Source organism: Dermacentor albipictus, chromosome 10, assembly GCF_038994185.2.
Source record: "Dermacentor albipictus isolate Rhodes 1998 colony chromosome 10, USDA_Dalb.pri_finalv2, whole genome shotgun sequence".
In the NCBI taxonomy this organism is placed as follows: domain Eukaryota; kingdom Metazoa; phylum Arthropoda; class Arachnida; order Ixodida; family Ixodidae; genus Dermacentor; species Dermacentor albipictus.
Window position 1 is genome coordinate 89,835,284 of NC_091830.1, and position 25,603 is coordinate 89,860,886.

The 25,603-nt window shown below is 44.2% G+C and overlaps 1 protein-coding gene across 5 annotated transcripts in view; it reads left to right on the top strand.

Annotated features, from left to right (window-relative positions):
* The first annotated feature begins 495 nt into the window (after nucleotides 1-495).
* The window catches only part of LOC135910207 (uncharacterized), a 135,554-nt gene continuing 110,446 nt past the window's right edge, over nucleotides 496-25,603 (top strand). For all 5 annotated transcript variants that reach the window (XM_065442257.1, XM_065442260.1, XM_065442259.1 and 2 more), the window contains exons 1-3: nucleotides 496-574; nucleotides 6,634-6,711; nucleotides 18,005-18,062. In XM_065442257.1, coding sequence (XP_065298329.1) covers nucleotides 6,658-6,711; nucleotides 18,005-18,062 — 112 coding nt within the window. In that variant the 5' untranslated portion in view covers nucleotides 496-574; nucleotides 6,634-6,657. The remainder of the gene's footprint in view (nucleotides 575-6,633; nucleotides 6,712-18,004; nucleotides 18,063-25,603) is intronic.

Here is a 25,603-nt window from a genome sequence, read left to right on the forward strand (position 1 = left end):
GCAAGTGAAACATATTCCCAATTACATTGCTGGTCCTTTTCAAATCGGAATTTCATTGCGCTACCTCTTGCAGACCAATTCTTTTTTTATCCGCATTAGTGGGTACGAGCTATATAGTAGGTGCGTCCTCATCATCATCCAAATAATTATGTCTTTTATATGTACGCAGTGTTATATTACGTGTTCTCGATTTACTACCCATGACGCAACTCCAGTTACTTCACGCTTTCTTTTACGAGTACCATAATGAGTAGCAGCAGGAACATCTTCAGCTTGAACCTTTCTTTTACGTAAACTCGCGGTGTAGCTCACTTTGTCAACTTATTTGCCCTAATTAAGCGCAAATGAGTGCTTCAGACCTAAATTGAACACCGCTCGCCCATTTATACATTGTCCTACAGCAAACGTTTATTTCTTCCTGAGTACATTGCAAACCATTACATTAGTTGCAACGAGTTTTACCTAAACAATTTTATAATTTATCCCCGCCCCCTAGTGGGTATGTGCCATTAACTGAGGCTTCGTCATTGCCATCAACAACTGACAACAAAGCAGCAATCCTGTACAAGCAAATGTGAGTATTCCACAGAAAGATACTTTTCTTTAACCGCTTTGTTTATTCGCTATTATGAGATTTAATGCAGAGTAAACGTCACGTTCACCGAACAGCTCCATTCTCGTTCGGTACATGGGACGATTGCTTCATGCTTATTGTAAAACGCAGTGACGGAGGTTTTTTTCGTGGGGCGAGATGGGTTTTCACGAAGTTTTAAGGATCAAGGAAAGAAAGGTTATATCCCCACCTACGGGGTTCATGAATTGAAACTCAATTGAAACCCAATTGAAACCCTACACAAACCTTCGTAACCGGCGTGTTCTTGTATATCACAGGTGAAAATGTTCTTTAGCAATGCCAAGCTAACAATACCATTGCACCGACGACACCTGTCACAGGCTTTTATCAAACATTCTACCATCCTGAGCGATCTGAGTTTTGCAGTTTTTCCAGAGTTTTATGAGGAATTGCGTAGCTGTGATAATCATAGGCTGGTAAAGTTATGAGTTCATGAGAGTGGCTTGTTGGGCTAGTTGGCACATGGATATACTAGGAGAACGCCACCAAACTTGAAAGTAGAAAAAATAGAGAAGCAGACATAGATAAATCAACAGGAAGGTGGCTGGACTAACGACTCAACTTCATTCCCCAAGTCCCTACTCAACATGCGTGTGGCACAAGAAAACAAAAACTCGTTCCACTCCTTATCTGTACACGTCTACACTGATCAAGAAATAAAATCTCTTTCTTGGTAAGAAAGACAGATGGCGCGTCCACACACTTCTCGGGTCCAAGTTTATAGATGCGATACGCTTCAATCAACTCTTTTTCCTGCTGAGTCTTAGCCTTCCTCAAGATTGAAACGTCGCTGAAGATGGGATTACAACCGCACTCGATCTTTACCATGCAACAGAAGATTACCTCCTGTGCCTGTGTGTATTATATTCGCATGCTCACGCATCCGATCATTCACACAGCGACCGGTCTGTCCTATGTAATCTCTATCCCATCTCAAAGGAATACTGCACTCAACACATGTGTCGCACGTGCGTTGCTTACGGTCCGGTAAGATTACTCGCGTAAATAGTTAGACACCTACAGATGTCATCTCAACCGAATGCAAGAGAATTTTGGCATTGCACACAATAACAAATACAATATTAGAGGTGCGACAAGCGCCGCGCCTTTAGGCAAGTTCCCCAGAAACATCACAGAAATCGTCGTAGGTATTGAACGGAAACAAAAATTAAATAGCGTGTCAGTGACGCTTATCTCCCCGCCCAATCAAAAAACGCCACATGCTTCCAAGTGGCGCGGGCGCGAAGGTTGTGATAATTACGACTTCTTGTCGTTCTCATCCATAAAATCCTTTTTTTGATATGCTGCTATTGGCAAACGTGATCATCCGAGCTGCGGTAGCGCCATAAGATTGGAAACGGAATAGAACACGCTCCGCGTCGATTCCTGGCGTGAACGTGCAGAAAACGGGAAGGCCATGATGAAGCCCGTAACAGCGCTAGCTAAGGCTACTGAAGGTCTGCACTCTACATGGAAAGGGTAGAGATATCGACGTCACCGGTGCACTATTTCATATTACTTTGGGTACTGCCATACTGGGCCGCCCGCAGTGCCAAAGTACTACAGGTTGTAGCACCGAAGACGGTTTCATTTAGAGGCGTTTTTGTTCAGTTAGTAATATCACTTCGGGCCCCCAATTTCCTAATTGCAATGTTTCCTCCATAATATCCAATTAGGCATTTATATAAGATTTCCTTATTGATTATATGCAATATTTTATACGATACCGAGCTCCTAGTGGTCACAAAGACGCATAACCTGATAGAATATCGGGAAATGCCCTCACAAAATTTACCTTTATCTTAAATTTCTGTGTAGCTTAAACAGGGCACTGTACTTGTGACATGAAATGACACCGCAACAACAAAGGAAGAGGAGCAGGAAAAGAAGAGAGGAACGGTAGGAAGGTCAAGAAGCCGTAGGGTTGGTTTGCTACCCTGCACAGGGAAAGGGGTTTAAGGGAAGAAACGACGAGATGGAGAGGGAATAAAGTACTATCAGGAGGAATAAGTGCGCCTATAACTCCTCGCCTATAATCGGTCATTGAGGCCAGTCAATTTTATGAAACGTAGCAGTGCGCGCGTCGCTTTGCAAGCCTGTGATGCGTGGGGCCATGTTTCCAGACACTTGCCCTCTGAAATTGGTATGCTTGTTAGCTAATCGTTTTAACACCCTCCGAAGAACGTCGCGTTTGATCTGATAATGATTACGAAAACACAACACGAGCCTGATTGTCTCTTCACATTTGCGCCAGTAACAAATCGTTGTGTCGGACATTCCAATGAGGAATGAGTCGGCTTTCCTAAAAGACACCCTTAAAAAGATGCGGCACAGCATAGTGGCATCACGGTGGGAGAAGTTTGATGGAATCTGCAGCTTCAATGTAGGATCCATTCGCTGGAAATGGCAGTTGTAGAAATTCAGGGTGTTTCACAAAATTTCAGTCTTGGATTGAGCAAGTAAACGAAGACCCCTCGCAGCGTCTGCCCTTGATAAGGATATAGAAAGTGTCAGGTTATGTTTTACAGACTGGCTGGGTGGCATCATCCGCAAGGTCATTTCCGACGATGTCACAGATCCCCGGAGGCTATTGGAAGATGATGTCATGCCTGTTTATGAGGGCTTGACGGAAAACCTCTCTTGTCTCAAACACCAGTTTTTTATGGGTCTTGCGTCGTAATGCTGACTGGTACTCTGAAGGGCTGCCTTGCAGTCATAAATAACGACCCAATATCAAAGTTTGGCTGGTGCAATGTAGAGCGGCTCGTAGAGCGTCAAGTTCTGTTCCCGCCGAGGTCATTAGGAGGGACACATTGAACCTAATTGTGACTTGTACGGCCGGGATGATAATAGCGCCTATGGAGCTGGTGGCTGAGACAGATCCATTGGGATGAATGTGCGTTCCTTGCTCATATACCTCGTTCAGTAGCGACAGTATGAAGTGGCGTGAAGCCGCTGTTTATTGACGGGTCTGCGTAATTCCCGGAATCATGAGACATACTTGGGGCTGGCGTAGGCACCGGAAGGTTTGCAGAGGTCTTGGTGCTGGTGTAAAGCTCAACGGAAGGCAGCCTTCATGTGTCGCACCAAGTCTGGAAAATGTGGCTTGAGGTCTTTGTGCAGGTAAAGAATCTACATAGTGACCGGTTACACAACACACATGTCGAGTGTGTGGTCTAAGGCTTTCAATCGTTATATATGTTGGAACCAAGTAGTCTCTAGCAGTCGGGATTGTTGCGTGAGTCGAGCAGCATCGTGGTAGTCTAAGACATATCCGTAGATTCTAGCCTTGTAATGTTTCGAGGGTACGAACGTTTGTTTGACATGTATTCGCCAAAACCGGCAAGCAGTACCGTAAAAAGCCCAGAAACAGTGCTCTGTACATGGCATAGTGTATAAGCGCGACTGAACGAGAACGTAGAAAGAAACAGATACACAGATACAGCGCTTCACTTTCACCTATATGTTTTATTTTCGCACGCATCGATAAATATATACCGTGCGAGCGGAAATAAACGTATCAGCAAAAAAAGAACATTGAGTGGTTCATTTCGGTGAACCGAACACGTGTGCAAGGCAAGGGAAAACGTGTACTGCCATGGTCACAAAGATAAACCTTTTCCGATACTGACACCGAAGGGTTGCTTACGCACTTTTGCTCTAATTTTGCAATCTCGTAAGCCTCCACAATCTCCCTCGTCATCCTGCTATGAGCCTTAACAGAATCGAAGTGCTTTCAAACATGGGCTTGCACGAACAATCTCGGCAGTGAATACCCAAATGACCCGAGATTATCCTAGTGACGTTATATCGATGCTCTTTTAATCTCTCGTTGATGCATCTGCCGGCTTGACCAATATACGTTCTTCCGCATGAAAGTGGGATGGCATAGACAACGTTATGAGTACAGGTTACAAATTGTTTGCGATGTTGGGTAGAACATGCGTGCATTTTGTTATTCTTTGTGTTACCCTGTCTGCATTGTTACCCTGTTACCCTGTCTGCCTGGCTGTGTCAGCGTAACGGCACGTGCAAGTCCACAGGCCTGTCTGCCACATCTTAGCAAATAAAAACAAATGGTTACGCAGCCATTACCGCAGAGGGTATGATTTTGATCTGCGGCTGATTTTGAGGAGGCCGGTGGGGCGTTGCTGGTGCCTCATCGTCAGGGCACTATTATGAGAATTGGCCACGTCGTCTTTAATACCGATGTCGCTGCTGTCAGCATTGCCGGCTTTGGAGAGGCACGATTGAATGCATGTGCAAGTGAAAAGTATGGTGTACCCCACGGATGTGAAACTGACATATAATTTTAAAGCGTCGCGACTGAAAGCGCTTTTGTCGCGGCGCCAGAACTTATGTCATTGCAACAGAATGGGACACATTTCAAACGCCACGACAGATAGTTCTCATTGCAACGTCAGAATCGCCGTCGCGATAGAAAGTTGTTGTTGCGACTTGATGGACTCTTCATTACGCAAAATAGAAGTGAGGCGTGCAGACAGGACACAAGAGTAGAGAAGTGGACAACACGAACGCAGTCAACTCTTGTTGTCTGCGACAGAACGTTTCTGTTGCGACTTGAGAACCCTTGGAGGTCGCGACAGAATCTTTCTATTGGGAAGTCGGAATTTCTGTCGTAACGTCAGAAATGTCTGTCGCAACTCCAAGAATGTCAGGAACTTCTGCAGCACAACAGAAATTTCTGTTGTCTTTTCAACAGGGAATTACGCACAAGTAATATTATTTAGTGCAAAATTACGCAGCACTATTTTCATGCTTTAATAATTTCAAGGATCACTTTCATTCACTCTTTATGGCATGTATTATGATTAGTGTATTGTGGTTCCTGCATAAGTGTTTCCTTTACACTCTCAAGAATCTATACATAAATTTAAATTTGAACATTTCCTTATCACATTTTTATGTTATTGCTAGATGGATATGAATAATAAAGTTGAAATCATTAGGTGGCGTGAGGATGTGTTCAATTTTGCGGTCAGTAGGTGTGTTTTCTTGCGTGCTATTCTTAATTTTATCGCCTCGTCCTGTGCTGCGAAAAGATAGGAGTTGCTGCAGCCTCGCACGAAGAAATAATTTTCTATATAACATGGTACGTCGATTAGAATACCCCAGATTGTAAAGTTATAAGTGTAGGTGTTCCAAAAAAAATACTTAGATATTCAGCTTCCTTACATCTGTCGTCCTTAAAGCTTCCTTAAATCTGTCTTTGGTTTTTCACTCTTTTGTGTTTCAAGATTCTTTATCCTTTTTTACGAGAACCTCTGAGTTAAATACAACTTTCCTGCTTTTTCACTATGCGAAAAGTTGTCTTCCGTTTTTTTCGTTGTTTTATTTCTCTATTCTTTTTCTTCCTCTTTACAGGAACTTTGTGCGTCAAAACAATTTATTCTCCAGAATCGCAAAGAAAACTGCGTTTTCAACGTTGTATAGGGGTCCTCAATGAATAGAGAACAGTTCGCGAAACTTCACCGTCAAGTAACCAACTACCCAGCAACAATATCGCACATAATCACGACGGTCATTAACACTAACTGGCCAAGTAAAATTTGTCGAAAGAAAATTTTCTGTAATCCAGACGTAATCACGTGATTAGAATAGCCGCATAATCAAGGTTATGAACAATAAAAAAACAATGAAAGTGGTAGTGCTTGCGACGTGCGAAACGCAATATCAACTTTCCACTGACGTTCTGTTCGTACCTTCTTCTAGCCTTCACGCATAAGGAGCTGTACGCAAAAAAATAGAAAAAAAAACGCAGGCCGAATAAAACGATTGCCGAAAGAAACGCCAGTACACCATGGCGACGTATACGCTGGTCTCAATGCCGCAAATTAGAGCCTCTCTGCGATTTCATTTTGTTCATTTCTAACCGAAAAATTTAACCAATCTAGGCAGCCTATTTTGACGATTAATGACAAAAAGGCCGGCAGTGAAGCCGTGGACAAGCGATTGATTATTTTTCTATTTGTTTTCAGAGCCCGTGGACAACTTGCACAAAGATGTGGCCTCGCGATCAACGCGATGTTGTGATAGTAATTGGAGCTTGCTGCCTCGTAAGTGTGCCACATTTACAAGCATTCTTGCTTCAAGTAGGCAAACTGTAAGCACACAGAGCGGCGAAACACTTACCAAAGGGAGAAGCTTAGTCGTTAGTGCAGCGCAACCTAGCCCTTAACAAATTACGTTGTAAAAAATTGCAAACAATTTTCTGATTCACTTTGCGGTGTTGATATCTCTCTTGTAAGTGCCTGTGTGGAAAACTGCTCGTCACTTTTCTGCTCTAAGTTTACTTAAAACGATGTTATCCGGGGCACTTCAGCTCAGCTGCGTTGCATATTCTTGTATTGTTCCATGGCTTCCCTTTCTCGAAACTTCGAATTAGGTGCTACGCGAAACCAAGTACAACGGCGACACTAATCACATGGGCTCGAGGACATTTTGCGGTAGAAAGTTCCGTATGGCCAACGAACGGCGCACACCAAACTCTGAGGCGTCATCCATTACATATATATCAAAGCCGCTTTAAGGCAATGATAGCGTGTTATTTTAGACCTGGCAGCATTAAACAGATGCACAACGTGAATTACAGCGACAAGAGAGAGCCAATGATTTGTCCTGAAGGAGAGACTCTAATATACGACAGATAATTTTACGAATCATGACATGCCGTAGCCACAAATAGCAAGTAACAAAGCTTAATTCAGATTGAAGTTGGTAGCTTTTGCTCTGCGATGCTGTTACTCCAAGCGTGTTGTCCGCAGAAAACACGATGCTAGATCCAAACGGGAGCGCGTGGAAGGCGCAAAAGTCTTCGTAGCCTTAGGTGCATGCGAATTTTGGAGCGGGTATATCGTACCCTACGCATTGAGTGTTTTGTACCCTATACCCTACAAGAATTTCTAGTTACATTGAATAAAAATGTTGTATACAAATGTTACGACAACCTGCCACCGGTTCCTTAAATGTTTTTATACGGTTCTCAATCTTCCTAAAAACTTCATACCAGCATCCTGTCGACTATTCAACATCGATATTGATTAAAAAATTTCATTACAAACCTTCTTTATATGATAAATGAACATGCTTCAAACATTCAAAGTATGAGTTAATATATATCCCAATACTTCATAGAAACCCTGTATAAACATTCTACCAACTTATTATTCCTCAAGATAGAAAGATACTAGTAGCATTACTAGATGCTAGATGTAATGCTAGAGTAATGCTAGAGTAATGCTAGATGCTAGAGCATTACTAGCATTACTAGATGCAGATGTCCTTGCATCTTTCTTGTGCGATTGAGAAAGATAATGGTGACGTTTGTCGCTTTCTCTAGAATTTTTAAAGTATTCTGGTACTGTTCTGATGTAACATTGAACATGAGTGGGATGGAAATGAATGTGTTAGCAAAGCACAACAATCGTTTGAAACTCTGATATTTATTTTTAACCTTTTCATGCATGTTCTCAGAAGCCGCAAGTAAGCAGCGATGATAACGTACTCCTGTCCCCTTGGTGAAATTGGATACCTTGCTGTGAGCCGAAGGGACGAGAAAATGTAGAAACACTTAGAATAGACGGCTCTTTGTCAGTGTACCTGGACAAGAAAAGCACTAATGCAAGATATTTTAGCATCAAATGGCCTACAGTAAAAGCAAAGATTTCAACTGGCTTCCTTGCCACGCATGCTTAGAATGGTATTTGTACATCTGGGCCGAAAGCCTCTTCTTGGGCGAGGTCCTTGTCGGCATTGGAACACCGCCCAAAAAACGAATGATGCTATACTGCTGTACAGAATATGCACCTGTTACATGTAGGAACCATACACTTCTGTGAAGAAGCCATAAATCAGTTGCAGCGAGGATATTCAAAGTTCTTAAAACAGCTTCAGGTTATCGGCCAATAAATGCGATGACATCATTTATGCAGTATAAAACTATGCAGACAAACTTGAAAGGATCTTGAAAGCATCCTTGTTATAATTTCCTTGTATTTGGCAACACTAAGCTGATTGGTACTAAACGCAGCTGCCTCGATTGCTCAGCTCTACAATATCCATAATATTAAAGGGAGGGGGGGAAACCAGACATCCACCCGTTCGTAGCAATTGCTCCAAAGGGAAACCATACGGTTTCCTCAAAAGAAAAGCCTCGCAGTTGAAGAAACCGGAAACTATCCTGGACCACCACCCGGAATGGCGGTGGTTCTGGGTTCGAGTCTAGGACCACGACGAATTTTTCAACTACAAGGCTTTTCTTTCGAGGAACCCGTATGGGTTCCCTTTGTAGCAAGTGCTACGAACGGGAGGATGTCTAGTTCTCCCTTTATTAATTACTTCTCTCCACCTTGCGTGTTTCTGCGGAACTGTTACGTCAATCCATAATAATAACGTCTTACAAAGAGTATTCTACGTGGTGTTTGACAGATAATAGATAATATGTGCCCGACCTCTTGTTTGTGTTCTTCGTCTGTGTTTAATTTGCACCGAAAGTGCGCCTTAATCAAGAATTTCAAAGTTATTCCGCTGCACAAATCGGGAATATCCATTCTACCATCACCTACAGAATAATATGTCTTGTAGTTAGTAATAAGTGTAAGAGCACGATTGCAAGGGGAGTATGCAGCTTCGTATGGTCAGCAGCACGATGAAAAAAGACATTTGGCACCTCAACATTAGAAGCAGATTAGGTGCATGTTAAACTTGGTTTTTCCCCCCTCTAGGCTGAAATTAGGCTTGACCATATTATTAACACACGCGTGTGCCCAGGCGTAGGTGTTATCTCTGTTGTAAATTATTTTTTCATGTATGTTCCATGTGTGTTTGCAATATCTCATTGCGCAGAAAATCAAATCCATAAGAATCCGGCAAGAAGCTAAACAAATGAGACAGCCATCCCAGTGAATAAACCATGCTAAACCAACGCGACGACTACCCCAGTAAAAAAAATCACACGAAAAATTTACTAACACGAATTCTGAGCCTTGAGACATAATGTGTGTTTACGACGCTGTCTACATCGGTGAGATGAGCAACATTAAACAATGGCGATGCCAATATCGAAACGATGTAAATAAGAGTGACATCAAATGCTTCGGGAGAGCATGCCGCAACGACTAAGTACAATAGTGTCACGTAGTTGTGACGGCAGTCGCAGGTGCGATGAAGACGCACAAAAGTTCTTCAGCAGAAAATTGTTTATTGGGCTAACTTGCACCCACAATGGACTGAATCACTCGGCGGTCGTCGAACAGAATGCCCGCTGCTGTCGTCCGCGCTCAATTTAAAGCTCGTAGCGAGCTTTCTAGATAAAGCGTGTAAAGTTGCTAGAACGTTCTGGAACAACCTAGAATCAGCTCTGTCTGGATGCTATCAATCGAGATAAATCTGGGCGCGTCTTGCGTCGCAAACAAAGCGATAATGCGGCGTGGTGGCAGATTTGAAGAATGAACAAACACTAAAAAGATTCGCGGCAATAGTGACTGGACGTGCTCTAGTATAATCGGCCAGAGGAGGAACTGGAAACCCTGCCTGCACCCGGAGCTCTAGAGATGCAATTAAACAAGACAGACGCTCAACTGAAACCAAGCAAATCTCCCTCGTCTTATGCGCAGTGCTTGCTTCAAATGCTAAAGATTACTTAAACAGACACTTCAGCCTTTTTGCCATGTTGTGAATAAAGCTTACGTATGGAAGGCGAAATGTATTGCTTTAAAATGTTTGTTGGTGCATGTATGTCTTAGTCATGTTTCATCCTGATAAGACGGGCTTCCGTGAAGGTCTCGTTGATACTATTGTGTGAAAGCATTGCTTAAGACACTTTTTGCCAAAACAGCATGTTTAGGTGATAGAACACATTTTCCTAAATGCTCTAGAGCGCATTATTCACAGCACAAAAGCTCAATTCGCGGTTCTAATTAAGGCAGTTTGGCTAGAATAATATTGTCTATGTAGAGTATATGATGCATATTTACTCAAGCCCCCGGTTATGTTTAGGTAAGATTATTAAACTGACGGCAAAACCAAATCCTTTACTTTATTGGGTGAAATATGACATATATATGCAATGATAAAGATGAGGTAATCCTGCTGATAGGCCATCCAAAATCGCTGCCATCATAATCTTGCTTCCATAAATTGCATTACCACATCAGCAAGCACAATGGAAGGATCGCTAACCCGTACCCGCGCTTTCTTCTTTATAACATAGGCCTAGAACAGCTCCTGTGTAGGGCGATTCCTGGGACGCTATAAATTTTTTAGTTTTTTCGAGATGCGGAAGACCTTTTTTGTCTATTTTTCACAAGCCCTGCAAGGTTTTGCTACGTGGGAATGCTCGTAAGATGACATATTCTTAAAATGTTCTGTTACACGGATATAATGCTGCGTCCGGTCTGACCGGCATAAACACAGCCGAAGGAGAATAAGAATTCGCAAACCACACCACACATGCAAGGAACAAACTGTGACCTGAGATTTACATGGTAAACAAAAGCGCTATGGCTAGGAATCATTTCAATTTTTCTAAGGATCTGTACAGACATACGGGCCTTTTTTAACGCAGCAGAAAACACTACATTCAGCCCAAAACCTTGCGCCACATTCCTCAAATTGTGCGACACATTGTGTTGGTAGGGGATCACAGCGTGTCTGTTACGCTCTTGGCTGTTGTTTTGAAATGAAGCTGTGACGTTACACCTAACTTTCTTAATCATTTTGTCGCAAGCCGCTGTTACCCCATAGCTCGGATAACCAGCTGTATTTAGTCTAACCACTCGAGGTTCAACACTCTCGCTACTATGCGGTCGCATGATTTGACCATGGCAGCACCAATGCTAAAGACAACATTGCCTTCTTTCTTTACACTTTTAGAATGACGTGAAGAAAAACTTAATTGTGTTCTCATGGATCTAGTGCGAAATAGCCAGCAAGTATCAGCCACTTCAAAGCCTAGGCGATTATCCAAATACTGTAGCTAGTTTTCATGAGGGTGTTCAACCGGGAAGTTCCGTCCTAGTCCCGGTTTGTTAAATACTTTCTGAGCGTCAAAAACTCGGTCCTCCAGCCCTCCCCAGCCGACTAATAGCAGGTAGTTGTCTACACAGCGAATAACGCGAACAGCTATTCTACCTACGTCGTCACTGATGACCCTATCAACTTTTGACCGATACATCTCGCTAAGGACGGGTGCTATTCTGGAGCCAGTACAGACGCCCGGAATTCTGATTGAAAAGATTTCCTCGCCAAGAAACGTAGGTGGACGACAAATACGTAGACAAAAGTTCCAAAAAGGCTCCCACAGAGATATCCCACGGCGCAATAAACTTCTGCTACCCGCCGTGGTTGCTCAGTGGCTATGGTGTTGGGCTGCTGAGCACGAGGTCACGGGGTCGAATCCCGGCCACGGCGGCCGCATTTCGATGGAGGCGAAATACGAAAACACCCGTGTACTTAAATTTAGGGGCACGTTAAAGAACCCCAGGTGGTCGGAATTTCCGGAGTCCAGCACTACGGCGTGCCTCATAATCAGCATGTGGCTTTGGCACGTAAAACCCCACAATTTAATTTAATAAACTTCTGCTCGTCATTAAATTTCGTAATCCACCTTTTTTGAGTAAGCATAATTTCTGGTAGGGCTTTTCCATAAAGCAAATCCTCACCATCTATGCTTAACGCATTGCATCCGCCTTGGTTTGCATCCTGTTGATACCGCACCAATGCAGTGGAAATGGGTATCAAGACTGGATCTGCAACGTCCAGTTTGGAAAGGTGCTCCTGAAGGAAACCAGAAGCAACATATTGCCAAGCTCCCTACTTGGATGCGATTGAAGGGAAAAGTAGCTCCTGTTTATGAGGTTTTACAGAGAAAAGAAAAGCTGAAGTTCCGTTTCTGTAGCATTCTTTTTACACTTGTAAGAAGGAACCTAAGGTTTAGGTGCTTTAAAATTAAAAGAATTATGGGGTTTTACGTGCCAAAACCACTTTGTGATTATGAGGCACGCCTTAGTGGAGGCCTCCGGAAATTTCGACCACCTGGGGTTCTTTAACGTGCACCTAAAGCTAAGTACACGGGTGTTTTCGCATTTCGCCCCCATCGAAATGCGGCCGCCGTGGCCGGGATTCGATCCCGCGGCCTCGTGCTCAGCAGCCTAACACCATAGCCACTGAGCAACCGCGGCGGGTTTAGGTGCTTTAGGAGTGCTAAAGCATGGTTTCTAACGTGGTTCTACCAACTAGCTCAACTGGCCACTCTACTGCAATATGTCTGTAGCTATTTTCAGTTGACGAAATCATTTGCCTCTGAAGTACAAGATGCTCTCGACGGTGGCGCTGACCTTCTGCTGAGGCAGCTCGTTTATCAATGGCGGCAGACGAAGCATTTCCACCCTTTGCATCGCTCATTGCCCAGAAAGAAAGCGCAAACAGGGGAATGCCTGGCTAGCGTGGAACGGATTCTCTAGCTGCGACGGCGGCGCCACTGGCGAAGTAACGTATGTGCAGTCAGTCCAAAGCCCACGCTAGCACTTTGTTTCAGCCGTGTTGATTGCAGTGTACGCGGTATATAAATAATTTGGACCTGAATTTGGGCATCTGTGTTGATAAATTCAACATGTGTTACAAGTTGTAGTGCTAGTAATGCCCACCGCTTTAAATAATCCAGCTAAAGGACAAGAGTTATGCTATCTGCAATAGCCGTTTTTTATGAAATTCCGGAAAACTTATAAAATAGTCAGTTCGTACGTGTCGTCCTCGTTTACCAACTTCTGCCATGACTGTATTGAATAACGGCATCTGCCTCATACAGGACGATGGTGTAGACGTTGCATGGCTACCTCAAATCTACTAAAATTCGAGTGCGCGAGAAGAATGCCAGTGGCTGACCCAAATATTTTATAACGATAAGCGCTTAGATATTTTAGTGTTGCATTGGACTGGTCATGCACGAGCATGCACGTTTGTGTTTTGGTTCCTACGCCAAGTGGTCACACAGTGAGCCGATTTTCCAATCAACGCTGGCAGCTCACAGACGCCAATTCGATTCGTCGCTAATTGTCGCCAACGCCGATTCTCTTCGTCGAGCGAAAGCTGATGCGGTCGAAATAGTTCCCAAAACATAAACTCATCGCGGCTGAGGATGCACGTCGCTTGTTCGCGTACCCATGAGAAACTTGCGCAAATTGCAGTCACTGCGGCACCAAAACGCAACGTAGTGGTTCCCCGACCACATTGTATAAACCGACATCTCAAAAATATAACTGAAAACTAGCTAAATCATGTACAAGTCGTTCTGCAGCATGCGGCAGCTACACACTCAAGCAGTGCAGCGCCGGCTCACACAAACTAGAGAGGGAGAAAATCTCACCGCGCAACTTTACATCCTCGAAGGACGCAAAGCTCTATACAACGCAAAATTTTCACCACCATAGCCGTGGTAGCGCTCATTCTTCGCGTCTATGTAATAAAACATGTGCATATTGGCATTTGTACGCTGCCCAATTGATTCTCTACCGTCTTTGCGGGGACCTTTTTTTCGCACACTAGCAACCTAAAGTTATCGCTTCAGTGCGAGTGCTGCTTGCATGCATCCGACCGTTCTAAAATCGGAACGTTTGTGTTAACAGTTGTCAGTTTTGTCGGCGACCCCTGCAATCAGCAATTGTGCGCGATACGAAAGTGTAACACTTTTTTAAAGGCACGCGGGGACCAGCTACTAATCCGGAATCTGAGTATGAGTCGCGCAATAACAGCCGAAGCATCTGGCCACTAGGTAAGATTTCGACGATCCATGAGTGTGGCCAACTCTAGCCTTGTGCTGAGTGTTTTAATTGTCATGCCGACCACAGGTTCACCCGATAAGCAGTCAGTTTCGTAACTCGTGTTGTGCCACTCTGGTGGTTCACCGTCACTACAACATGTCATGTAATGGCGGCTCACACGTACTTCTCAAATGAACAAAAACCATAATGTTATAGTGTGTGATACTGGGTGGCTTATAGTCCTGGAAATTTGCTTTGTTTGGAGGCTACTGATTCCTGGTCGAAGGGTACATGTGCTGGTGTAGGACCAATCCTTCATGACCCTTCTGTAGTGCTGTGGCAATATTGGCACGGAATCCTTAAATACACTTGTTTATCGTTGTTATTTGTGCCTCCAACTCTCCTCACTACTCTTCTCTCGACACACATAATTATATATGACCTTGTTCAAAATTATATCTCTAGTTACAGTCTAGAAGTGTCCAACCGCTAGATTTGGGCATAGTATTTTGGCATATTTCGTAAACGATGTATTGCATAAACCTAAACACTGCATGAGACTTTGCCTTAGATGCTTCAAGGGGCAATGAGAACGATCCGTCGAGCTTGAATTGCGTGTTTCATGCTGAACCTAACGCGCACTACAAGCAAGCAGGGAAAAGTTGAGTGCATTCAATGAGACAAAAAAATATATTAAAATTTTCATGTTGCACTTGAAACATAGAGCAGCTAGGCGAATCTCAGAGATGACAAAATGAACCACATCCATGAATACGACACTCTCTGAGTGATGTAGCCTGATCTCGAAGCCCAATTTTTTGTTTAATTAATGGAAAATCAGACATCCACCCGTTCGTAGCAATTGCTACAATTTTTGTTTACGGCAAGCACCGAGAATAATTGCAGGAGCTCTGGAAATATTTTTTGGCCGCGTTGCACCGTTACTTTTTCTATCGCTTTTTTTCTGTTTCGCTTCAGTTTTTCTTTTACAGTCGGTCGTCTGCTACTATTTATAGTGTGAGCGAAGGCATTGCAAGCACGTGGTGACGCCCTCGCTCAGCCATTGGGTGCCTCAGCGTTCGCGGAAAAACGACCGGTTCAATCCGTTTCGTAGAAGGCGAAACAATGGCGGTGGCATTTCCTGACGTCACGCAGTCGTAGCCAAAATGGAGGCCGCTGTAGTTCGGATGTAATTTAGAGACAACATTTAAAACATGAAGTTCAAGTTACGACATCCACTGAGATCAATTCCTCGCCTGTATAAATATGCAGGTGTTTTACTCTCACATGCACCAGTAAAGCGATAATATTTGCGCAACCGTGTCGTGGTACCTTTAAACTTAAACATTACCTGAAATTTGCTTGTCGCTTCGAATAAAAAAAAGAGCACACAGACATTACATTTCGTGGTACAGTATTGGAATAACGGCTCCATTAGTTTGCTCTACGTTTGGCCAAACTTCTGGAAATTGACACAGCGTATGCCGATACACAACGTGGTGCACACAGGTTTTGGTTTGAATATGCTGCTTCAGCAATACCGCGCACACACCGCAATGTTTTACGCAACAATACCTCATCTGCATAATATAAACACGTTGGATCAGCAATGGCTTTACGTCTACATGAACCGGGTGCAATTCACAGGGCACCATGATATGGTAACTACGAAGCTGCTTGTCATGATAAAGTAATTGCACCCGTATAGTATACCAATCGAATGTATTTTATTCGATGTCGTACGCGAATCAAACAGGCAATATTGGCTACATTGGATATTTGTGGAGGATGAATGAACGTTTATTATTACTGTGTTTTCCTCACACACCAACACCATGCGTGGGAGGGTGTCTGGTACGTCACAATGTAGGCATATGTATGAGAATTTGGAGGGGTGGATTCGGTGTATGATAATTCCATGGGCATACGTATTCGTTTGTAGTCTGCGGAGGGCGGTGGCTTCTTCCTTGAATAATTTTGAACGTGGTAGAGGATATTGTCTTCTTTCCAGTCGGTAATGTTGTAATATTACGGCGTAGTTAATGGAAATGCCCTCCACCCTCGTCGCTTTCCGGAGACAGTGCGGGAGGAAATCCCGGCTGGTATTCTCTCGGGCGACAGCATGTGCTGGTTCGTTTCCTGCCATGTGTCTGTGGCCTGGGTTCCATGCGACGTAGGTTTCGGGTATTTCTTGGAGTCTTGTTATTTCTTTTGGAATCTTCACTGCTGCGGAAGATATGCGGCCTTTCCGTAGGTTTCTACATGCCGTTTGCGAGTCGCTCATGATGATTGCTGTGTGTTTGCATGTGGCGATGCCGAGAACGATGACCACTTCCTCCGCTGTTTCTGGATTTTTGGCCGATATAGTGGCAGCGACGGGCTCTTTGCCTTGGTTGTAGTTCACGGTAATTGCCTATGCTATTCTACCTGGGCATTTTGCCGTATCTTTACATCTCGTGCTGGGGTTCTTTGAGTATTTCTTGGTGAGTGCTCTAACTCATGCTTGTATTCTGTTGTGGTATAATGCATGCATGCTGCGAGGTATTGTAGCGATTGAGATATAGTTACGAATAAGTGGCGGCAATTCGGCTTTCGCGTCTGAGTCTGCTATGAAGTTTTCGCTGTATGTGAGGTTGCGAAGTACTGCTCTGCCTGTTTGAATCAGCTTAATGTTTTCCAGCTGGCTGGCTCTGTGCGCTTCACTCATTTCTTCCCAGGTGTTATGGAGGCCAAGTTTTAGGAGTGTCGTGGTTCAGGTCGTACTGAGACTTCCTAGTGCACTCTTGATTGCTTTTCTGATGATGGTGTTGAGTTTTTCAATTCCAGCTTTCTTGAGGAGTAGATATAGGGTAACATATATGATAACGATTTTTGAATAATTAGCACCGATGATCGAGCATGTGAAATAAGGAAATCTTAAACAGCTTGCCTTTCATCTTTCTCGCCTATATTCTTAGACTACACGGATATAACAGTAAGCTCCAGCATTTATACCTCCGTGACGCTGTGTTGATTGTGCTTACTGAGTGTGACACAGATGCTCGTGAGCCACCAGTTCAATATCGTATGTTTAGGGGCTTCGTGTGTATATTGCATTCTGTCGTGCATGTTTCTCTTGACCATTATGTCCACTCTACAATAGTAGTAAATTAGGTCTTGAAGCTGTGAACTTGCTAAGCACTTTCTTTTCCTTTAGTGCCTGACGTTTATACAAGGGATGGCGGCATACTAACACACTTAATACGCAAGTCACTGATTTAATAGTAATTTACTTCAGTGCATAGTATTCTATTCTTTTGTTGCTTTCTGGAATATATCAACGTATTAAGTTAAATTTTACGAAACTTGAACATTCGTAATATGCTATGGTTATTCTGAAATTATTCGATTCCTATGCATTTACCTATTAATGTCATCACGAGATTCAATATTTGGATCGAAATCTTGAATCAATACGGAATCAATAGATTATTCAATCGGTTTCAAAAAATACTATTTGCGGACTCCTAGCCATTATTAAGACCATAGAAATAAGTTGACGAAACCATTATTCACCAACAAACAATCATTAACCAAGAATATTCTCTTACAGGTCATTAATGTGATTGCCCTTCTAAAAGCAGCCCTGACCCCGATGCCGTCGGAATTGGGCAAGTACTTTATTGCGTTAATCTTGAACGATTATCACTCCGCTCTGCACTAATGAAAGGTCGGAATGGCCCCATGACTGGAACGCAACTTCCGTACCGCGTGGCTAAAGTTTCGCCCGCTATTGATACAATGCTCTCATGCAAGTAAACTTCTAGGAAATACAACATAGAACATGCATAGCTCCGTAAAAACATTCCATTTCGAACTTTCTTGAGAGATATGAACGAAACAGTTATGCTGGTGTGTTACGCCATATGCACAGCACAAATAAGAAAAAATATTGACCCTTACAAAATAGCAATCTGTATGTGAACGCAAAGCAACGTACTACGGGTCATGCAGGAAGACATACCAGAGTGCCTATTTTAACATTATGAACAGCGTTTCCAGGTAAGGGCCTGCCATTTTTACACTGCACGTACCAAGTAGCAGTAATGTTAGCAATGTCCATTTCTTTGAGAAATTCAAGTACATTGAAGCAAATGTGTTTTAAGAGAAAATGCAGGAGCATTTAAATGAAGTCTACAGATTTGTAGCGCTGTTAATACAGTGCTCGTAAATATATACTGATATGTAGTGCTCACGAAGACCGCAATCGAGCCAGCAACCCGACGTCTAGCCTGAGCCAGGCAGCTGGATTGGCAGCTTCATACAGAAGATGCAAGTACGACATGAATCTGCCTCAGTAAGCCACTTGGTGTATCGTAAAGACCTTTCTGCATTTCAGTGAGCTAAACATGTAGACACTGTTCATTGTAGGCACCGTCGCAGGGCACTGTTAAACAGGCGTTCAAAAGCGTAACAGTGGCATTTTGTACAATTCTAACGAGAATAAATTTAAACTTATGAACTTTTAAATTCATAAAAAAATCAATATTCGTAATCCGGCCAAATGAAAGGGGGCGAGGTGGAAGACCAGGGGTGCTATGCAGGATGCGTCGAGTTTCTCGTGCACCCGAGTTTTACCCGAGTTTGCTCGACGGCAGTCAGTGAACGGAGATAGCGTGAAACGCGCAAAGGCTGCAGGCAAAAAAATATGTAGACAAAAAGCCGCGTATGACAACATGAGCGCACCCTGCGCGGCACGCTGCTTCTACGTTTCAAGCGCAGACGGCTGCACAACGAAACGCGCCAGCGCCGCGTATTGTTATCAACGGATTATCGCAACTTCGCAATACCATGACTGTCCCGCTGTCTGTCTGCACACTTGCCGTGAGCCGCTTGCCACGCCTTTACCGGGCGCGTCAAGGGCGTGCTTCTTCTTTCGAGAACTATCTTTCTATCCTAAATCGAATGCGAACAGGGTACATGCGGCGCATTCTTGCACCTGCGCTTTCGCTCAAACGAATACGTTAAAATGCAACAATTAAAATAACAAACATTTTTATTCCTTTAAGTGTTTGTTTTTCGTTTTGAATGCTAGAAATTTCTGATGACAAACGGTGATCGAGCAAATCATTAAATTTGCACTTCTTGCCGCGAGTGGCGACAGTGAGGCGAAAGCTTAGAAGCGGATACATTGAAGCGGGTCGCACCCACGAGGCAATTCATACGGTGAGAAGTCGCCTAGGGGCGCTACAGTGCTATTCTCAATAATGTCAGTGATCACCACTCTTTCTCACCACTCTTTCTCTATTAGGGGAATGGAAACGCAGCGTCATGATGCGGCTGTTCATCACAGGCGCCTTAAGGCCGCCGCTTTACCAACTAAAAACGCCGCACTAGTCATAAAAACGAGAGCAGCGGCTGTCTCTGTAAAATGGTGGTCCGTAGTGACGCAGTTTAGTGAAAATGTACCAGTTTATCTTTGTGCGCGAAGCCTCGGCGATGCATTGCGAAGAAGTGCGTGCTTCCCATCGACACAATTCATCGCTTGTCATCGCTTGCCCACTGAAAGTGCCTCTGAGCGCATGTACGCAGTATTTGAGTGTTTTGTGCGCACCAAGGTGCTTGCGGATTACTTTTGCTGGAGCCAGCAGCGATCACAGAAGGATATCGTAACGACACCGCAGCAATCGCATTTTGGTAGGTGAGGGCTTTTGTGTGCGGTTATGAAATGAGACTTCGAACTGAGGTAGGTGTTGGAACTGTTGAGGGCGCACTGTTTGTGATGAAGAAATGCCATTGCACTGGGTCTAGAAGAGCGAGCGATTCTCGGACGCTGATCGTGTTTACGACGTTGTGGCTCCGATACATCACCGATGACAGAGCAGTCATCTCAAACGACTGCTGCGATACGCACTCCTCAGCATCGTCGTCACCCTCGGCGCATCGACGCCTTGTAAGCAGCTACAGTGACGTGCCGATAATTATTTACTGTGCGCTACGCGCCACAATGCAGGCCATGAAACCGTGTTGTGTGGCCATCTCAGCCCGAGATGTATGCATAAGCCAGCGACAGTCAACGCTTTGTTTTTGATAGTGGTGCTCAGTACATCACCGATGACAGTGCGTTGTGCGCGTTTTATGTTGGCGGTCAAGATTGTTGATGCCTCTCAGCTCGACACCGCGTCGCTGTTGCCAGAAGATAAGTTGGGCGTGGCCCAACTGTAGTGGGTGCGCGCACAAGAGTGACATGCCTCGCGCGGGGCGTGACCTCTGACTTTGATTGACAGGCGAACTCGTGCTAAACTCGTACATCGCGAAACCCCTTCCGAGTTCAACTCGGGAACATGGCGGCGGCAGCAGCAGCCTGTGTTATTGCAGCCAGCGGCAGCAAGCGTCAGTATGACCGTCTGGACCCGTTCTTCTACATGACCGCCGTGGAGTTTCAGCGTCATTTTGGCCTGTCGAAGACATCAGTGCGCTGGCTGTGTGACGAGCTAGGCGAAGACTCTCGTCTGCGGAGACAGCGTGGCGGGCTTCATTCGCTTACCGTCAAAGAGCAAGTCCTCTGCGCCCTCCATTTCTACGGGACTGGGAGTTTTCAGGGAAGCGTCGGCGCCGAGCGCTACATTGGACGTCATGAAACTACTGTGAGCCTCTGTGTCATAGATGTCTGATGCGCTTATTGACGCGGCAGTGCGGAAGCGGTGGCTGGCTTTCCCGAAGACTGCGGCTGAGCGGGCATTTATAAAAGAACGCTTCTTACTTCGCGGAAACATTACGAACGTAGTCGGGTGTGTCGACGGAACGTTCGTAGGAATTAAGGTGCCTTCAATGTCAGCGTTACTGTGATTAGCATTGAAGCAATGTCTAGACGAACCATATTGCCAAATTTGTCACTTCCGTGTAGCCGACTTAAATTTTGTGTTACCGACATCACACATGCGGCAGCCTATGATCCTGACTTTTTCGCTGGTTGCTGACGTTTTAGCGATTGTTCTACTTGTCTATCAGGGTGCCTTCCAAATGGCTCACTTTTTGGGGAAAGAGGTTAATGAAGTATAACTAGATAAATGGATATCACAAATTGTGTGAAATACCCTGTGAATGCTAATCTCATAAAGAACTTGGGATTTTTTATGAGATTACTTAGTGCAAGTTACTCAGTATGCATAATGCTGAACTTTGGTCATGCGTCATCTATCGACCACACTATGAAACAGCAAGGCATTGCACAATTGCAGTGCGAGATGCGGATGTCGCGCCAAGCCGGTTGTGCCTATGCATGTATGGCAAAATGAAAATGCACTAAGAATCTTAGTGTGCTGGCTTGCATGAAGAAAATACTTCACAGTGTTTGCTGTGTTCACTGTTGGTGCATGTGCCAGTGGTTCAGTGCAATTTCTTTTGGGGGGGGGGGCAGCGTTATTCTGTATGAACAAATCATATATTTTCCTCTCATAATGGGGCTCTAATTCGTCAGCAGTAGAACAATGGAGATCCACTGCTCTGCAGAACTCGGTGTGCGTGAAGATGTGAACCACCAAGGCAAAATTACATATCGGGAGAAATGTGGTGCAGATGCCAATGAAAAGTTGGTCTTTAACCTGTCATGATACAAATAAAGAGTGCAGAGCGAATAGACCTTTTTTACAGCTTTAGACTAATGATTACACAAACTGTGACATGCTCAAACATGTAAAAGCTTGCCGCAATGCCAAAGTAGGATGAGCGATATGCAGCATATTTTGGCATTGAACATGTCTTGTAAATGCTATTGTTATTGTGAGCCTCGCTGTCACGCCTTTCCCTCCGGCACTCCCTTTACTGAAACGCAGCACTGTCTTTCTATTGGTGTCACGATGATGATGGTAACGGCAGCAGTAAGGCTGGTTAATGCTTGCCCCTTTGATTCCTGTGAGTTTAGTGGTACAGAATATGGCACGTGCATACACCTGTGCAGCAAAATTTTATGCTTGTGGCGATTTGTTGGAGAGCTAATTCGTGTTGGGACATTTCAAAGACGTGTGTCATTTTGGCTTAATAACTGGATCATTGTTGAGGTTGAAGACTCATTGTATTGGTATAAAAGCTTGAAGCTGAATTACACAACAATTCGACGGGACACAAAGAAGAGAAATACACGCAGCAGAACACTCTGCTGTGTGTCTTACCCTTCTTTGTGTGCCGTCGAATTGTGGCGCGATCCAACTTCAAATAGAGCATTGGGTCTCTTTGGTGCAGGACCGAGGAAGAGAAATACACACAGCAGAACGCTCTGCTGTGTGTATTACTCTTCTTTGTGTGCCATCGAATTGTGGCGCGATCCAACTTCAAATAGAGCATTGGGCCTCTTTGGTGCAGGACCGAGGAAGAGAAATACACACAGCAGAACGCTCTGCTGTGTGTATTACTCTTCTTTGTGTGCCATCGAATTGTGGCGCGATCCAACTTCAAATAGAGCATTGGGCCTCATTGGTGCAGGACCGAGGAAGAGAAATACACGCAGCAGAACACTCTGCTGTGTGTATTACTCTTCTTTGTGTGCCATCGAATTGTGGCGCGATCCAACTTCAAATAGAGCATTGGGCCTCTTTGGTGCAGGACCGAGGAAGAGAAATACACACAGCAGAACGCTCTGCTGTGTGTATTACTCTTCTTTGTGTGCCATCGAATTGTGGCGCGATCCAACTTCAAATAGAGCATAGGGCCTCTTTGGTGCAGGACCGAGGAAGAGAAATACACGCAGCAGAACGCTCTGCTGTGTGTATTACTCTTCTTTGTGTGCCATCGAATTGTGGCGCGATCCAACTTCAAATAGAGCATTGGGCCTCTTTGGTGCAGGACCGAGGAAGAGAAATACACACAGCAGAACGCTCTGCTGTGTGTATTACTCTTCTTTGTGTGCCATCGAATTGTGGCGCGATCCAACTTCAAATAGAGCATTGGGCCTCTTTGGTGCAGGACCGAGGAAGAGAAATACACACAGCAGAACGCTCTGCTGTGTGTATTACTCTTCTTTGTGTGCCATCGAATTGTGGCGCGATCCAACTTCAAATAGAGCATTGGGCCTCTTTGGCGCAGGACCGAGGAAGAGAAATACACACAGCAGAACGCTCTGCTATGTGTATTACTCTTCTTTGTGTGCCATCGAATTGTGGCGCGATCCAACTTCAAATAGAGCATTGGGCCTCATTGGTGTAGGACCGAGGAAGAGAAATACACGCAGCAGAACACTCTGCTGTGTGTATTACTCTTCTTTGTGTGCCATCGAATTGTGGCGCGATCCAACTTCAAATAGAGCATTGGGCCTCTTTGGTGCAGGACCGAGGAAGAGAAATACACACAGCAGAACGCTCTGCTGTGTGTATTACTCTTCTTTGTGTGCCATCGAATTGTTGCGCGATCCAACTTCAAATAGAGCATTGGGCCTCTTTGGTGCAGGACCGAGGAAGAGAAATACACACAGCAGAACGCTCTGCTGTGTGTATTACTCTTCATTGTGTGCCATCGAATTGTGGCGCGATCCAACTTCAAATAGAGCATTGGGCCTATTTGGTGCAGGACCGAGGAAGTGTGAGCTATTCGACACCATGCCGGTGCCTTGCCACACAATTATGGAAGTCTGAGGGTTTGCAAACAAAGCTTTGCAATCAAATCCACCTGCTCATGTAATACAAGCACTGATTGAAAGAACCGTCATACAAAAATAATGGTGAAATGAATGGCCTTTGAAAATTTGTATGTTGACACTAATGACATAATAGGTGCCACAGCGAACTCGACAATTGTACTGGACAGAGCACTTTGTTTCCTATGTGAAGCACAAGCTTCCATTACATGCTGTGCAGATAACCAAGCTCAGTTTGTTTTAACGTGGTACACAACATTCACTGTAATGTGTTTTTGATTCTAAAGTGCCAAACACCACCTCTTTTTCAAGGATGTCATGGGAATATTTGACGAGAACTGTTTACAGCCCCTCATAATGGAAGTGTGGCCAGCCAGCTTTGCTGGAGTGCCTTTATAGATTTCTGTTCCTGATCACTGTGTGCTATCAAGTTGCTAAAGGCTATGCAACCAGTGTAAGGCATTACGTGATTCTATAGTCTGGTACGGCTTTAGGAGGCTGCAGAACCTGCACTTTAATGGCAGGTGAACACAAGCCTGCACCAATGGGCACACTCTACACTGACATCGTGCCGCTGGACGCACTAATACCCGCTCACTGGAGAGGGACTATTTCTTTAGACATGGAGGCAATCGGCTGCTGTGCTTTGGTCATCTGGGCGGGGCCTCACCTGACTTGTGAAGTTGTATCCGACGAGAGGATGCCACTTTTCATACAACACAAAAGGACAAAGTGTACAATTATTTGGCATATGAAATGGATACATCACAAGTGAGCTACGCATGGGCTTAAGCTGTGTGAAAATTAGTACATGCAAATATATGACATTGTTAAAGAATATGTGGTATCGAACATGCATGTAATGGCACGTTTAAATCGGGGAGTGTTGCATTCATGTGCACAGTCTATAGGTGATAGCATTATTAAGGTCATGCCGTTTCCTGTCTTTTCATTGTGAAATACACACACCGTTCATATTGTGGCTAATCAACACCCACTGCATTCTTGTACATAGAAAGAACAAACAGCACAATGACGTATATGCTGCATTAGTGTCTTTTTCATTTGCACGGTTCAATAGTGGCACAGGTTGTCTTACGTGTTTGCCATTTTGAAGAAACATCAAGTGCATGTTACAAGTGTCCCAATATGCACAGCACAATGTTTACTGCAATAATTTTATTCATGCTTTTGAATAATAAACAAAATAATAAACTGAAAGCTCCTTTGTAAGGTGTGTTCTGGGGGTTCTACTGTAAAGCAGTGAGAGCACTGATCCTACTGTTGCAGAGCTACTGTTGCCACACTCAAGAGCATGTGCCTGGCGCTCGCCCACTGCCACCAGCCGGTTGAATGCCTCCAGCAGCAGAATGTTTTGCTGCAAAAAAGGATTGTTGGAATGAATCAATCGCATATAAACCATTATTTACAAATAAAAATGCTCATTGCACTATTGGTACTAACTGCCCTTAACTGTGGAAGCCTTTAGTGTATGCATAATAAAACAATTTGTCGGGATAACATTGCTTTCTTTTTCATAACAGGTTTTTTCAGAGCCAATTGTAATGTTTATTAGTGTGCCAA